At 39.8% G+C, this 14,568-nt stretch overlaps 1 protein-coding gene across 3 annotated transcripts in view; it reads right to left on the bottom strand.

Annotated features, from left to right (window-relative positions):
- LOC107997012 (tyrosine-protein kinase Drl-like) overlaps positions 1-13,573 on the bottom strand; it is an 84,699-nt gene extending 71,126 nt beyond the window's left edge. The window contains exon 1 of one of the 3 annotated variants that reach the window (XM_062080534.1): positions 12,942-13,573. In XM_062080534.1, coding sequence (XP_061936518.1) covers positions 12,942-13,086 — 145 coding nt within the window. In that variant the 5' untranslated portion in view covers positions 13,087-13,573. The remainder of the gene's footprint in view (positions 1-12,941) is intronic. The other 2 variants (XM_062080535.1, XM_062080537.1) reach the window with 2 other exon arrangements.
- Between the last annotated feature and the right edge of the window lie 995 nt (positions 13,574-14,568).

A 14,568-nucleotide genomic window follows, 5' to 3' on the forward strand; every position in this document is an offset into this window, starting at 1 on the left:
GCCGCACGAACAACCGTTCCCTTCCACCTCGCTCTTCACGTCGGATTTATCGTACGGGAACACCCCTTACTCGCTTATCGATACACCCAATAGATTTCCAAAGTCTCTCGCGAACATCTTTAGATAGGGATAATTGTAGAGTGAATATATATTTTTGTAGTTTATTTAATATCGGGAAATTTGGTCGATCCTACGTGTCCGCAATAAACAGTAAATGCGAGTCCGCCTATTGAATATTCATCCGCAGCGAGCAATTATTTATTTTCCCAAGCGTATCGAATTTTTCCACGATCCGTTTTTGGCCGACAGAGAGGAACGAGGAGAGGGGGGGAGGGCGCTTCGAAGCGCATGATTTATAGAAAGTCATCGAGTCGGCAGAAATTATAATTAACGCCGTCCGTTTTAAATTTCATTCGACGCGGTATCGAGCATTCTATCTCCTATTTCACACGCTGACTAACGACAACATTTATATTGTAAGCGAATGGCGGAGGAATTTTTAATACAACCGATCGATCCCTTTCCGAATGATTATAGGATGAAGAGAGAAATGTAAAAAAATGTTCGTTCCAAGATATTATTCTCCACTTTATTATCGTTTATTATTACATGCTTGACGAGCAACAACTCGTACGTCTTTATAGAACGATGCTGTACAACGGAGTAAACCAAGCTTTTCCTACGGGACGAGAGAGGAGGATAAAGCAGGGAGAAGAATACACGTTTTTTTCCACCTAATGAATTTTTTAACGGGGTCGTACATCGGCCGTGGCACGACTGAAAACGATAAAGCGCACGGTTATTAGACGGAGCCATTCTCTGCGACGACAACGACAACGCGGGAAAGGAGAGAAAAAAGGGAGAAAGAAAGAAGGGAAAAAGCGGAACGATGGAAACATAAAAAATGTCAGAGGATCACGAGCAATTTCCAATGGATACGGCCGGTACAGGGTATTACGCCTGCAGGCCGATTTTTATGCGATGATGGAGTTGGACAGGAGTACGACCGTTTCGCAATATGTGCACGGGCACGTCGAACGGGCATCCAACGATTTTCCGCGCATTCCGATTCCCTCGTTTCGAGTCGCGCCAAGATAGAGCTTTTTCGACGCGCGACATTCTCTTTGTCATTCTCCTCGACACTGGTGTTTGCACGGGCATTATAGCTCGACCACTTTGCACCGTGCGCACCGTCTAATATTTTACCAGCTAGCTCGACCCCCTCCCTTTTGCGCCGCTAGCGCCGATACTCGCACGGTGGACAGTTGGCAAAATACTTTGTTCGGGACGTGGGCACGCGTAACGTTGCGTGAAAAAATGTTTCGAGCAAAAATTGTCGCGCGCTTCGAAACGGTCGTCGAATGAGAACGAACGTTATTTGCTCATCGCGTCCTATTTCGCCGACAGTTTTTTTTTTCCTCTATTTTTCTGTTTTATTTGTATTTGTTACTTACGACTATTTTTACGACCGGCCGTTTCCCGTCGTTATCGCTCAACGTTTCGAATCAACGAGTGAAGATGTTTCGTACGTTGCATATATTTTCTGATAGTTTCGGACGATACTATTGAAATATATTCGCAGACACGAGCCGTTCGTTTAGGATAAATTCCATCGACGCTGTGGAAATAGATTTTATTTAATTGCAAATTCTATTCAAAGTGTTGGAGCGTGTATTTATATAATCCAGGCAGATGTGCCGCGTCAAACGTCTGTTAGACGCACAAAGCGATGGGCGATCATAATTGTAACGCGTACAGATATCGGCGTATGTACAATACGTTGCATTATCAATGGTTGCCTATCTTCTTGGTAACGTCGAATCGCGTCATACTGTCGCCATTATCGATATACATTTAGGAAAATTGATCGATAGCGTTGCTCGTTGCTAACATTAGGCAGAAAATTAGATAAAAAGTCAAATTGATTTATAGTCACGACTTTCTCTCCCTTCTCTTTATTTACCAGCTGTTGTCTCGCTGATACGCGCGTCCATATTTAAATGCGCTAAACCACTTTCGACCCGTATACGCGCGCATTTGGCACGTACCATATGTCACGCGAAAACCGATGGCATCTCGATTCAATCGCGAATAATACAACACGTTACGATACTAACCGAGAATTTCGTATCGATGCACGGTTTTTAACCGCGTGTTAAAAATTACACTTTTGAATTAAAATTCTCTCAAATTTCTCGCCAAAGGAATAATCTTAATTTTCAATTATTCATATTCGCAATCACCATTATTCCGAGTAATTCGATTAAGGAAAGTATTCCAGACAATTGGAAGTAAACTTACGCGCCCGTGCCCGGCGCATTTTAACACCGATGAGGAATAAGGATTAAAGGAAAATCCCTAATACCATTTTCCTCGCCATTAGTAGGTTTATCGATCCCCTCGTGCTCCTAATGTATTCGAGGCGAGAATGCAACTACTCGAGAGTAATACGGCCACAGTTATCTCGATTGGAAATGTTTCCGCGAATCGGATAAAAACGTATTTTTCCACGGCACGTGTTTTATATATATATGTGTGTGCGTATATGTATATATATATATATATAGTCGCGAAATTCGGAATATCGTGGAAACGTTGCAAGAGAGGATAAAATTTTAAACGATTAAAATAACTCGGATAATTTTTATTTGTTTTTATCCGTCGACATCGATATATTTCACGTTACATGTTATTTGTTATCTGGTCGAAAAAGTTTCGTTGATTTTACTCTTTTAATGAAATTATTAACGGGCGTAATATATTCATTTATTCGCGTTTAATTAGAAATTTCGATGCAGGGACGTACACAGCATCTTTGGAATCATCGTTTAATAAATTTTACGATACTTATAGTTGGTAAAATTCTTGTCGTCGGATTTGGAAAGATTGAATTATTCATTTTCTACAAACGAATTTACCAATTTTTCAATCGTTTTACTTCAATGCGTTTCTCACAATGTGCATTACACTCTGAATTATCGTATTCGACAAAATGGGTACCTCTTCAAAAAGAAAAAGCAAAGAAGGCAGCAATTACTCCTTTGAATGCCGCCGCTGTAAAATCAAATTTGTACAAGGTTTCAATTGCTCGCAATTTTCATAAAACAGTAGATGTTTCTCTTTTTTTCGCGTAATATTCGTATCAAAAAGGGAGCGTTCCTTGGAGCAATCTTTCTACGAAATTTCTTCGTTCATCATTTCTGTCCATTTGACGTCTAATTATCAATAAATATTAAAAAACGAAATATTAATAAACATTTATCCATCTCATTCACATTCTCTACTCGATTAGACTCAATTTTACGAAATCTATCGCGATGCTTCCCCCACCATTTACGATCTAATAATCGTATTTACGAGAATCAAAAAGAATCTCGAGACTGAGTAAATATTTATCCCTTATTCGTTTCATTAAAAGAATTTCTCATTAACAGATTTACAATCGTACTTCGCATAGAAAATACTGTGTTAAAAGGTAAAAACTGTATTTTAATTAGACTCAATTTTACCAAATCTTTTTTGAGTAAATATCATCTTATTAACAAACCTCTGTACTCAACTAGACTCAATTTTACGAAATCTTTATTAACCTCATTCAGTAATCTATGTATTCAATTATAATAGACTCAATTTTATAAAATTTTTTTTCATCATTTATAATTTAATAATCGCATAGAAAATAGTGCCAAGTATTCATCTCATTCACAAACTAGTAGACTCAACTAGACTCAATTTTACAAAATTTTTCCTCCGTTATTTATAATCCAATAATCGAAAAAAATCGTTAAATAAATATCATCTCTTGCTCATCTCATTCACTAATCTCTGTACTCAATTAGACTCAATTTTACGAAATCTTTTCGAGTAAATAATATCATTCCTTATTAACCTCATTTATAATCCTCATAATCCTCATTCCTCATTAACCTCATTTCAAACTTTAATACTCAATTAGACTCAATTTTACGAAATCTATTCCTCACCATTTATAATTTAATAATCGAATAGAAAATACTGCCAATTTATTCATCTCATTCACAAACTGAACTCAACTAGACTCAATTTTACGAGATCCTTATTAACCTCATTTATACTCAAACTTTAATACTCAATTAGACCCAATTTTACGAAATCTCTTCCTCCATCATTTACAATCCAATAATCGCATAGAAAATAATGCCATCTTGTTCACAAACTGCACTTAAGTATACTCAATTTTACGAAATCTCTTCCTCCATCATTTACAATCCAATAATCGCATAGACAGTAGTGCCATCTCGTTCACAAACTGCACTCAAGTAGACTCAATTTTACGAAATCTCTTCCTCCATCACTTATAACCCAATAACCACAAAGAAAGAGAAAAATAAGCAAAGAAAATAAAGCACTAAGTAATAAATACTCGTGCCTCGCATCCATCACTCGCAAACCTCCTTCAATTAAACCCAATTGAATCGAATTCAACGAAATTTATCGCGACACTTGGCCATCGTTTATAATCTACTAACCTAATATTCCTCGTATAAAACTAACGCGATTTCCCCTCCCGATCCGCAAACTCGGTTAATTTGACGAAACGAAACGGACGCGAGCGAGGGCGCCACTGCTTTGAATCGAAATGGAGGGGAGAGAGAGCGATCGGTGCGCCGAGGAGGCCTTGCCGCGATTAATACGCCGGCAAGTATGCAAGTGATTCGCAATCCAATCCGGCGAACGTCGGCCATCGGGCGGCGGTTTATACGGGAAATTTATACAGGGTGGGGAGGAAGCGGCTATTTCCCCGATACACGCTCCCATACCCGTGATTCCGTACATATTTACACGTGTCTCGCATCGGCGAGCGCGCGTGATTTACGCAAATACTCGCGAGCGAAGGAAGACGCGTGAAAATTTATCCTCCCCTCATCGCGGATCATCGATCCGCGCGGTGGGAGACGGGTTAAGCCTAGCGATCGCCTGTTTGCACGGCGAATTAATATATGCTCATCAGCCTGTTTCTATGTTTGCCCGGACAATTTCGTTGCACGGAACGCGGGCACGGGTTACGTTTGCCCCAACCGTTATTTCCCAAATATCATCGAGAGCTGCGTGTACGAATTCCAAATCGGGGATATAATGACGCGTCTTAAAAATTGGGGATTGATTTGCACGTTGAAATTTGAAGGCTTTTAATTTGTCCTTACGATTTTTTATTGAAAGGAGAAATTTGGAGGAAGGTTTTTAATTCATTTGTACGATGAAATTGAATAATAATGCGTTTTAAAAATTGGAGATTGATTTGCACGTTGAAATTTGAAGGCTTTTAATTTGTCCTTACGATTTTTTATTGAAAGGAGAAATTTGGAGGAAGGTTTTTAATTCATTTGTACGATACTTGAAATTTAATAATAATGCGTTTAAAAATTTTGGATTGGAATAAGAAATTTGTAAGGGGTGATTTTTAATTTATTTGTATAATAATTGGGATTTTGAAGTATATTGGAATAAGAAATTTGGAAGTAAGGATGCTTTTTAATTTGTATTTATACGAAAATTGAGATTTTGAAATATATTGGAATAAGAAATTTGGTAAGGATGCTTTTTAATTTATATTTGTACGATAGTTGGGATTTTAAAATATATTGAAATAAGAAATTTGAAGGAAGGGATGATTTTTAAAATTATTTGTTCGATAGTTGGGATTTTAAAATATATTGAAATAAGAAATTTAGAGGAAGGGATGGTTTTTCATTTATTTGCACTTGAAATTGAATAATAATGCGTTTTAAAAATTTTGGATTGGAATAAGAAATTTGTAAGGGGTGATTTTTAATTTATTTGTATAATAATTGGGATTTTGAAGTATATTGGAATAAGAAATTTGGAAGTAAGGATGCTTTTTAAAATTATTTGTACGATAGTTGGGATTTTAAAATATATTGAAATAAGAAATTTGAAGGAAGGGATGATTTTTAAAATTATTTGTTCGATAGTTGGGATTTTGAAATAAGAAATTTGGATGGTTTTTATTTAACGCGTCTTAAAAATTGGGGATTAATTTGCACGTAGAAACGAGAAATTTGAAGGCTTATAATTTGTTCCTACGATTTTTGATTGAAAGAAGAAATTTGGAGAAAGGGATTTAATTTATTTGTACGATACTCGAAGTTGAATAATAACGCGTCTTAAAAATTGATTTGCAGGTTGAAACGAGAAATTTAAAGACTCATGATTTTTAATTTGTTTCTACGATAGTTGAAATTTTGAAATAGATTGTCTTAAAAATTGGAATTTTGAAGTTGAAACGAGAAATTGGTTTTAATTTATTTTTGCAAAATAAAATCCGCAAAATGAAGAATACGCGTTTTCCACGTGTATGCGCTTTTGCACGTACAAGTATTGCACGTGTGCTCAGCCATTTTGAATTTCAGTTGCATTTTTCACCGTTTTACGATTATTTTTTTGTACTTATCGAAAATCGATAAATTCGCCCCTGGGAATCCCCTTCGATTTTTCATCCGCCGTATCGAACGTTATATTCAACGACAAGAACGCACAATTTTTTTCTAATATTTTCCGTATATTTAACGCGACATTTAATTATCTCTCGAATTATTATAATGATAATAAAAAAAAAGTGGAGAAGAATTTTCTTCTGTTCGATCGACTACGAACGGTATCGTGCTATGAAATTCACGAAGGATGAATTCATCGCGCTGTCGAATTAATTCTTTGTATCCTGCGCTCAAAGGGGCTTGGCAAGACAATGGTGGAGTATAACGTTGGTCGGTAACAATCGGCCGAACGTAACGAAATATTTTTCTCTCTCTTTGTACGAAATTATTTATGCTTCCAACTCGTGTTCCCTCCTTTTTTTTTTTTTTTTTTTGAAAGAGAAATCGAGAACAACGAGCGCGCCAACAACGCGGAGGTGTAAATTTCGGACGATGGAGAATGGATCCACGTGATAAATCGAGTTTTCAAGTTTAACAAACCACGTTTCTATGACGCGAGGCGGTAAGAGGCGGCAACGTTTATAATAGATATAATTAAACGTAACTAAGCACTTTACAACGTACGATTCATTAGAAAATCCGGTGTTATTATCCGAATTAACGCGTATGCAATTAATGTTGACAATATTGCGGATTAATTTCGAAATTATCGCGATGATGAATTATCGTTGCGCGCGCGAATCGATCTAAATACAGTTAAATTATTTTATGACAGATCGTTTAATAATCGGCAGCGATTCGTCGTTAAAATGGAAAATTTATTTGTCTATTTCATCTCGCGACAAATGTGACTTTAACATCGATTCGTGGAAAAAGATGTAAACACCAATTCGCTCCCCCCTCCGACATAAAGATAAACATATAGACAGCTGTCGCAACGCACGACGCACCGACCGTATCACGGCTCGGAGAGCTGTATTGACAGAGTATTTCGCATAGCCAACTGGCCGAGATGACATGTAAATTCGGAAGCCATGATTGGCACAGCGATTCCTATGATAATCGAGACCGCGCGACGAGAATTCTAATGAATCATCGTCTAACGTCCTATTCTCAACGATTAATTTCGATTGCGGTATTGATTATCCTTCCAATACCTTTCACAGTTTCCATTCACACTCGACAAACTTGCAATCGATAATTTTACACCTTAACCAAAAAAATAATTCCCTTCTCGCATTTAATCGAGATGGAAAATCATATTCGCCCGTTAAGCAAGCGATTTCCATTCGAACGAGTATCGAAACTAATTCGACATCGAGCGAATCCAGAGAAACTTCTGGAATCTTTGCCACGCCGCTCCTCATAGTTTATTTAAGACGACAAAACCGTGTATCGGCAACCGCGCGCGTCAATCGTCTCGGTTTCACCTACCCTGCGGCTGTATCAATACGTAATGTATTTACACTTGTCTACTACCACCGCAACAACTGTCCTCCATTTATTATGCGCATATCGGCGGGAATATGTGAATACGCGGATCCTACAGGTACAAACGCGCACGCAACGAGGCGAGCGTGTGCGCAAACACGAGACACCCATGGCGGATCGTTCAGCCATAAACCATGGCGGTTTACGTTATCGTCTGGCCGGATCTACCCGTCGGCAAACTGCTGCAATTTGGCTAACGTTCCTTGCAGCCCGCGTGTATGTGTATGTGCGTGTGTGTACTCGTGGAAATTGCTAGGGAATGAAACGACGCGCATCCACCACCGACTCATCCCAGTGGACCGACTTTTCCCCTCCCCCTCTCCATATTTTTCCCATAATACATAATCGAATGATTAACGACGAGTTCGTATATAAAGAAACGTCCGTATTCGGCCCTCGAGTGTCCGTCGTTCGACGTTTATCTCGATCGCGAAACGACGGCGAAGAAGGAAGGAGGGGAGAGGGCAGACGGGAGAGTGGACAAAAAAGTAATTGGTTCTGGAGTCGAGTCCACGCGAAAGCTTCACGAGAAGAAATTAAATATAAATGAAACATATACTATATATATATATATATATATAAAGAGAGAGTGTGTGTGTATCGGTTTCTTTAATTCTATTTACTTTGAGGACGAATTGCGCGGGGAAATCGAACAGCTTCTGAAGAATATAGGAGAAAACTTTTACGTTCTTTCTTTTCTTTTATCCCCAAACTTAACAAATATGGAGTAAAACAATTTGGCAAAGGAATTTCCATAAAAAAAATCTCGCGACAAAGAATATTTCCTCCTCGTCGTTTCCCGGCGACAGATGCGGACTATCAACTCGTCGTTGTTTTACGAGTTTTGTCCCCTCACTCTTCCCCCTTCCATGGAACGAGGAGCCACGTTGCGTCGACTTGTTTGTCGGTCCGTTTCGCGGTCCAGACGGGGCAAACACGACGGAAACCGATTGCGCCGCACGCACCGGCCGTGTCTGGGGCCAAATTAAAAATCAATTCGAGAGGACCGCGTTAATTCGAAAGTGTTCGACCGGCTGTTCCTCCTCACCGGACAGTACGGACAGTTCTCGGTCGGTAATACGCGCGAAAAGTTCCAAACCAAACGGCCGACACCCTCCTTCTTCTCGTCCAAAATACTTCCGTTACACGTACATATATACGTGCGTACAGGTTCTTCGCGGTCGCTCTATCCGCGTTGCAGATTCGATTAAAAATTTGTTTGGCCGCGAATTCGAAACGCAAAATTCGAAACTGTTGCGCCCAGTTTCTACATGGGAATTTTTTTTTTTTTTTTTCTATTCGCGGTTCGCTTATCTTGACGTTCAACTGCGTGTACATATACACTGTTCGATTAGTCGGCGAGAAATATTTATAACGGAGAGAGAGTGTATTAAAAGTGTTGTATAGAAATAGGAGCAGAGGGAGTTTTGGTACAATATTTATGTAGGATCGTTTGTTAAACCGTAAACCTTTCGCGTCACTCTTTGAAACTGTGAAGAGAGATTGGCGAATTTCACGATTTCATATATCCGTTTAAAAGTTTATTCTCGATATTTCGTCCTTGCTTTCCAGGCTTTTTTGACGAAAAACTAGTTTTCACGTTTCGAAAAATAATTCAAACTTTTCTCATCTACGTTATATAATGAACGAAATGGAAATCTATCGATGTCAAATGCAGAGAGCGCGAGAAACGGGAATTCTCCCCCTTCAGCAGTTCCAATACGCTCTTCCCTATTTACCATACCGTGGTATCGAGCAACGAAAATCGAAAATATTTCTCGATTCGTGGAAACTTTATTACCAGATATTTCGAAATCGAAACTTTATCGTTTTATAATCTTTTCTATCTATATTCCCCAGGATTGAACATCCAAATCCATCATCCGCGTTTCCATGTACACCGTTGAAAATATACTTTTTCAATTATCTAACTAACGTTTCGAAATTGCGCAACAGTCCCTCCGCGTTGCACTCCTTCTGTCCCATCAACTGTACCGCGCTAAAAGTCCTCCATCGAACCGTTCCCCCGTACGAATGTTCGAAACTTTCTCAGGCATACGTGCTGACTCGGCACGACGAGAGGCGTCAGCCAATCGCGTGCCCGTATTTTCGTGTACTCCGACAACCTTGCCCGCGCTTCTGTCCATACTTCGCCCGTAAATGTGCGAACGAACAACGAAATATAAATTATAAAACCGAATCGTAAGAAATTTTCCAAGTTAATAAACTTATCCCGTTATACCCAAACGTAATGATAATCGATTATTCGAACAATTTCGATGGATAATTAACATTAATTCGAATCATTTTATTTAATTTCATATTATTTTTCTCGACATCTACGACTTACCGTAACCGCATACGTACAATAAATACGCAAAATTGGGCAAAGTTTCCACTTAATCCGTCAATTCTCGTTTTCGAGGACGAAAACAAAGTACAACATACACGACAATCATTCGTCAATGCTACGATCCCTCTCTCGAGCCACCTCTCGCTCTCTGTCACCGCTCTCCTCCTTTTTTCCCCGCTTTCAGGCAATGCTCGATCCGACGGAACGAAGTTTTGGAGCTAAAGTCATTTCGCTCGCGCAATCTAAGTTAAGTGACTTTCGAGAGCCCTCCCCCGCCCTAAACTCGCCCCAACGGCGCTGTGCTGGGCGATATCCAACCCTTTCTCTCCTGTCCTCCGCCAGGAGAGGGGGAATTCGAGATCTAACGATTATGTCGGCCGTTAAGTTGGCACGGTCGCTCGCACGGCTGAGAAATCGACCCAGCCCATTGTCGCACGCCGTTTCCTTCGATCTGTGTTGCGCATCGGGGCGCCTCTGTCTAGCATTTTTCAAGGTGACAGGTAGGAGACTTTCAACGATAAGTTTGAGTATTCGAATAATCGTCTTAAGAAGTCGAGGGAGAGAGAGAAACCTCGAAAGAAATTTTCTTTCCTTTTTGATAAATAAATAAAATAATCTATTACTAAATTTGTTAAAAAGATATAATTACGAGAAAAATTAGATGAATCGAGCTCTCGTCAATTGCGCGAGGATATGAAAAATTAATAAGCTCGTCTAACGCGTTCGTCAATCGGGAATATATATCGAATTCACGGTGGAGCGCTCGTTTCCAATTTGCAACCAAATTCTCCCTCTCCCCCTCTCTTCGATATCCATCTCTCGCAGGCGTTAAACCGTGGAAAAGCTGATGGATATGTCGAGGCGTTCGTAAGACCATTGACAGCGGAAATGAGCGATGGAGGGGTCGGCCGTTCCTGGAGCGGGAATTGCCTCGATTTTCCAAGAGTCACGAGCGCCACCTCGTAAATACGGCCATTCCGCAATTTTTCCCCTCTTTTTTCGCGCTGCCGGAAAACTGACGCTGTGCGCGCACAGATAGAGAGGCGCGCGAATCGTGGAGCCGTGAAGCGATATCGAATGGAACGGAGAACTAAGCACGGTACACAGAGAGCGTTATAACCGTGTTTGACCGTCGAAAAACGAAAATCTACCGCGGGCACCGAGTCGTGGAAGGCGATTTCGGCACCATTTCGAAGAGGCTCGTGGGAAACGCGGTTTGGAATGGTCTTAAATTGGAAGGAAAATGGGCGGAACGTGTGTTGGTGATCAAGCCGTAAATCAAAGTGGAGAATAAGGAAACGATAAATTCTCCGAATACAATTTAATTTTTCGAATGGGTGTCCTCGTCAAATGTACGGCGAGGGGAAAAAAATATCTCGCGCATCCTTTGAAAACGAGTTCAATTTTTGTTTATTTTCTCTTTTTTTGAGATGCCGAAAGAATTAGTTTCGATGCGCGTAGGAGAGAATTTTTTAAAAAGTATTCGTCGATCGGAAGGAAAAATCATATTCAATTTTTTTGTCACTAATTTCATCGAAAATTCACGATCGACGAGTGAAAAAGCTGCGGATATAAAGATTTGTTACGATTATAGATCAAAACTCGTGAAAAACAACGAGTTTTCAATCGTTTTGCAGCTTCGAATCGTTTGATCCGATTTAAAAAAAATTTATTTCGTTTTAAAGAGTGTATGATATATAAGGGAATATCGATGGGATAATACGTGAATTTTAAAGAACGATAACGAAGAGTGAAATGATAATTCGAGGACGAGTTTATTTCTCTTCCTCCCTCGTTGATAAACGAGTCTGTAACATTTTTTTTTTCCACGACGCTGCTTGATATTCCATTAAGAACGGGGAACGAGAGGGATTCGACGTGATTAACGCAAATGCGCACTGTTAAATTCGTTGGTCGTTTATCGGGGTTATTGTTAATTCGATAATTATACGGGGTCGTGACTCGTTACTAGTCGTTCCTAATTAAAAGTTCAACGATACACCCATTGCGAGCGTAGTTCCCCGCATCGCTCTCTTGATGAAGCGACATCGATGACAAAGTTAATTGAGCGTTCGTGGTTCTTTTGAATTCGTATCGCCATTCGATACGATGAAACGCTAGAGTTTAATTCTACGTGCCCCCGTCTTTTTCTTTTTCCCTTCCCTCCCGCCGATGACGACGGTCCGTTCGACGCGTTACGATTGCAGAGAAATTTGTTCCCGATGAAAAATTTCTGCGCGATAAATGTACCGTAATAATATTTTACGCGCAACGAATCGACGCGTTTCTTCGAAATACGTAGTTAATCGCAAAAAGTGTTTGGCTTTGTGAATGTTAAATAAAACGAACTCGCGTTTTTGTTCTGGCAAATTGAAAAAATCGCTCGAGGCAGTCGTAGATTTCCAATGTGTATTTTGTTTCTAACATCGTTTGAGTAAACAGTACAGAATGTAAATAGTACACGATTTGCGTCGTTACATTTCACGATGTTGTTCTCTTGAACGTATCCATCGTTCGAACTATAATTTGTCAATTTTTTCTTCTTACGCGCTAAGTAAGGAACGCAAAACAATTTCCATTTTCTACGGTGAAAGTAATCTCTTATGCGCAAAATAATCGTGAAAGAAACCGCGTAAATTAAAAATAATCGGCAAAGTACTCACCCAACAGTTTCATAACCTGGGACTGGCTGATAAAGATATTCAAGTATCCATCGCTGCACCCGACCAGAACCAGAAGAACGAACAACTTGCATCGCAATAAATCACACGATCCATCACCCCACCGCATTGTTTCACATAATAACATCACGTACCGATCGTGATCACGCGCGAAAAACCGTCTACCACTTTTACCGCTTTTCTACATGGTCTACACGCGTGACCATAACCTCAAAAAAGTCCTGTGGCTCGCGTCCACAACGACAAACGTCACTCGCATCTTTTTTACCGTGCACGAAATCCTCGTTCGACGTTACGTTTCCACGTGGCCGATCCTCGAGTGCACAATTCGAAAACTCGATCGAACTTTACGAAACGAATTCCATCTTTACGAATTGCCGAAAGAATGGAACGTCGAAGGATATCTGTTCGATCTGTGCGTCACGGATCATCCATAGTCGAACGAAATATCGATGAGAGCGAAGGTCACATGGTTACTCGTCGCGTCGGCGAGATATCGAAGGGAAGGATCGAAACGCGGGAGAAACGACCTCTACGTCGTCGGTGTCGGAGCGCAACTGACGAATGTCGTTTGCTGAATTGAAAGCGCCACGAATCGCGCATGCGCGCTTTCCGGGGTGCGACACCGAATACGCGACGAATCGTGGGGTATAACACGATGTGCGTACAACCCTATGAATCGCGGTAAGTGTAAATCACACCTTTGGATGGCCAACCAACCGTGATGCACTATCAGAATCGTCGAAATATCGAATAATATCAAAATAGGAGAACGTGAAATAATCTGTCTTTTCATATTTTTTCTCTTTACCTTCTTTCTCTCTCTCTCTTTTTTTTTTTATAAAATAAATCGAGGTTAAGGAATAAAAGAAAGCAAGTATCGAGTGAAATACAAATGGTATGTGGAATAATAATCGGCAAGAATGGCTTTAGAACGTTATGGGAAAATTTAGCGGGGAAATCTTTTCGTATAAAGGGGATTTAAATATTTTTGATGTTATTGGATTTTGAAGGATCAGACTCGTCTTGACGTTGAACGATGACGGGATTCGTGCTACTATCGCCGACTGGTTTACGTTTTGAATACCGTTTATGGAAGACAAACACGGTGTTTCAACTTTGCAAATCCCGTTATAATTTAAACGCCGCCGCGATAGAATGTTTTGCGACCGATGTGAAAATAAATCGAACCATCTTTAGCGGAAAATTTTTCAAAACGATTCGAATTAATTTTTAATAACGAAAATATAGTAAAAAAACACACTTTACTCGATTATCAATCAAGAGAAAAAAAATAAAGAAAAAAAGTTTTTTTTTTTTGCCTCCTCCCCGGGAAAGCTTTTATCGAATCTTCGATTTTCTATCGACGTTTCGATGGAAAACGCATAGCAGTTTGAAAATGGTAGAGAATGGTAGAATTTAATTAAAGATCTTTTCTCTCTCTAACCATTAAATCTCTTTCTTCCCCTTCGTCCTCCACTGTTTCCCTTTTCCATCCTTCTTTCTTCCATCCGTCCTCTTTATCCCCCTCTCGCTTTATCCTCTTTTCCACCCTGTTCTACCCTGTCTACCTGTTTCCCTTTCTCCGTACTTCACTGCACCGGGCACA

Source organism: Apis cerana, linkage group LG10 (genome assembly GCF_029169275.1).
Source record: "Apis cerana isolate GH-2021 linkage group LG10, AcerK_1.0, whole genome shotgun sequence".
Classification (NCBI taxonomy): domain Eukaryota; kingdom Metazoa; phylum Arthropoda; class Insecta; order Hymenoptera; family Apidae; genus Apis; species Apis cerana.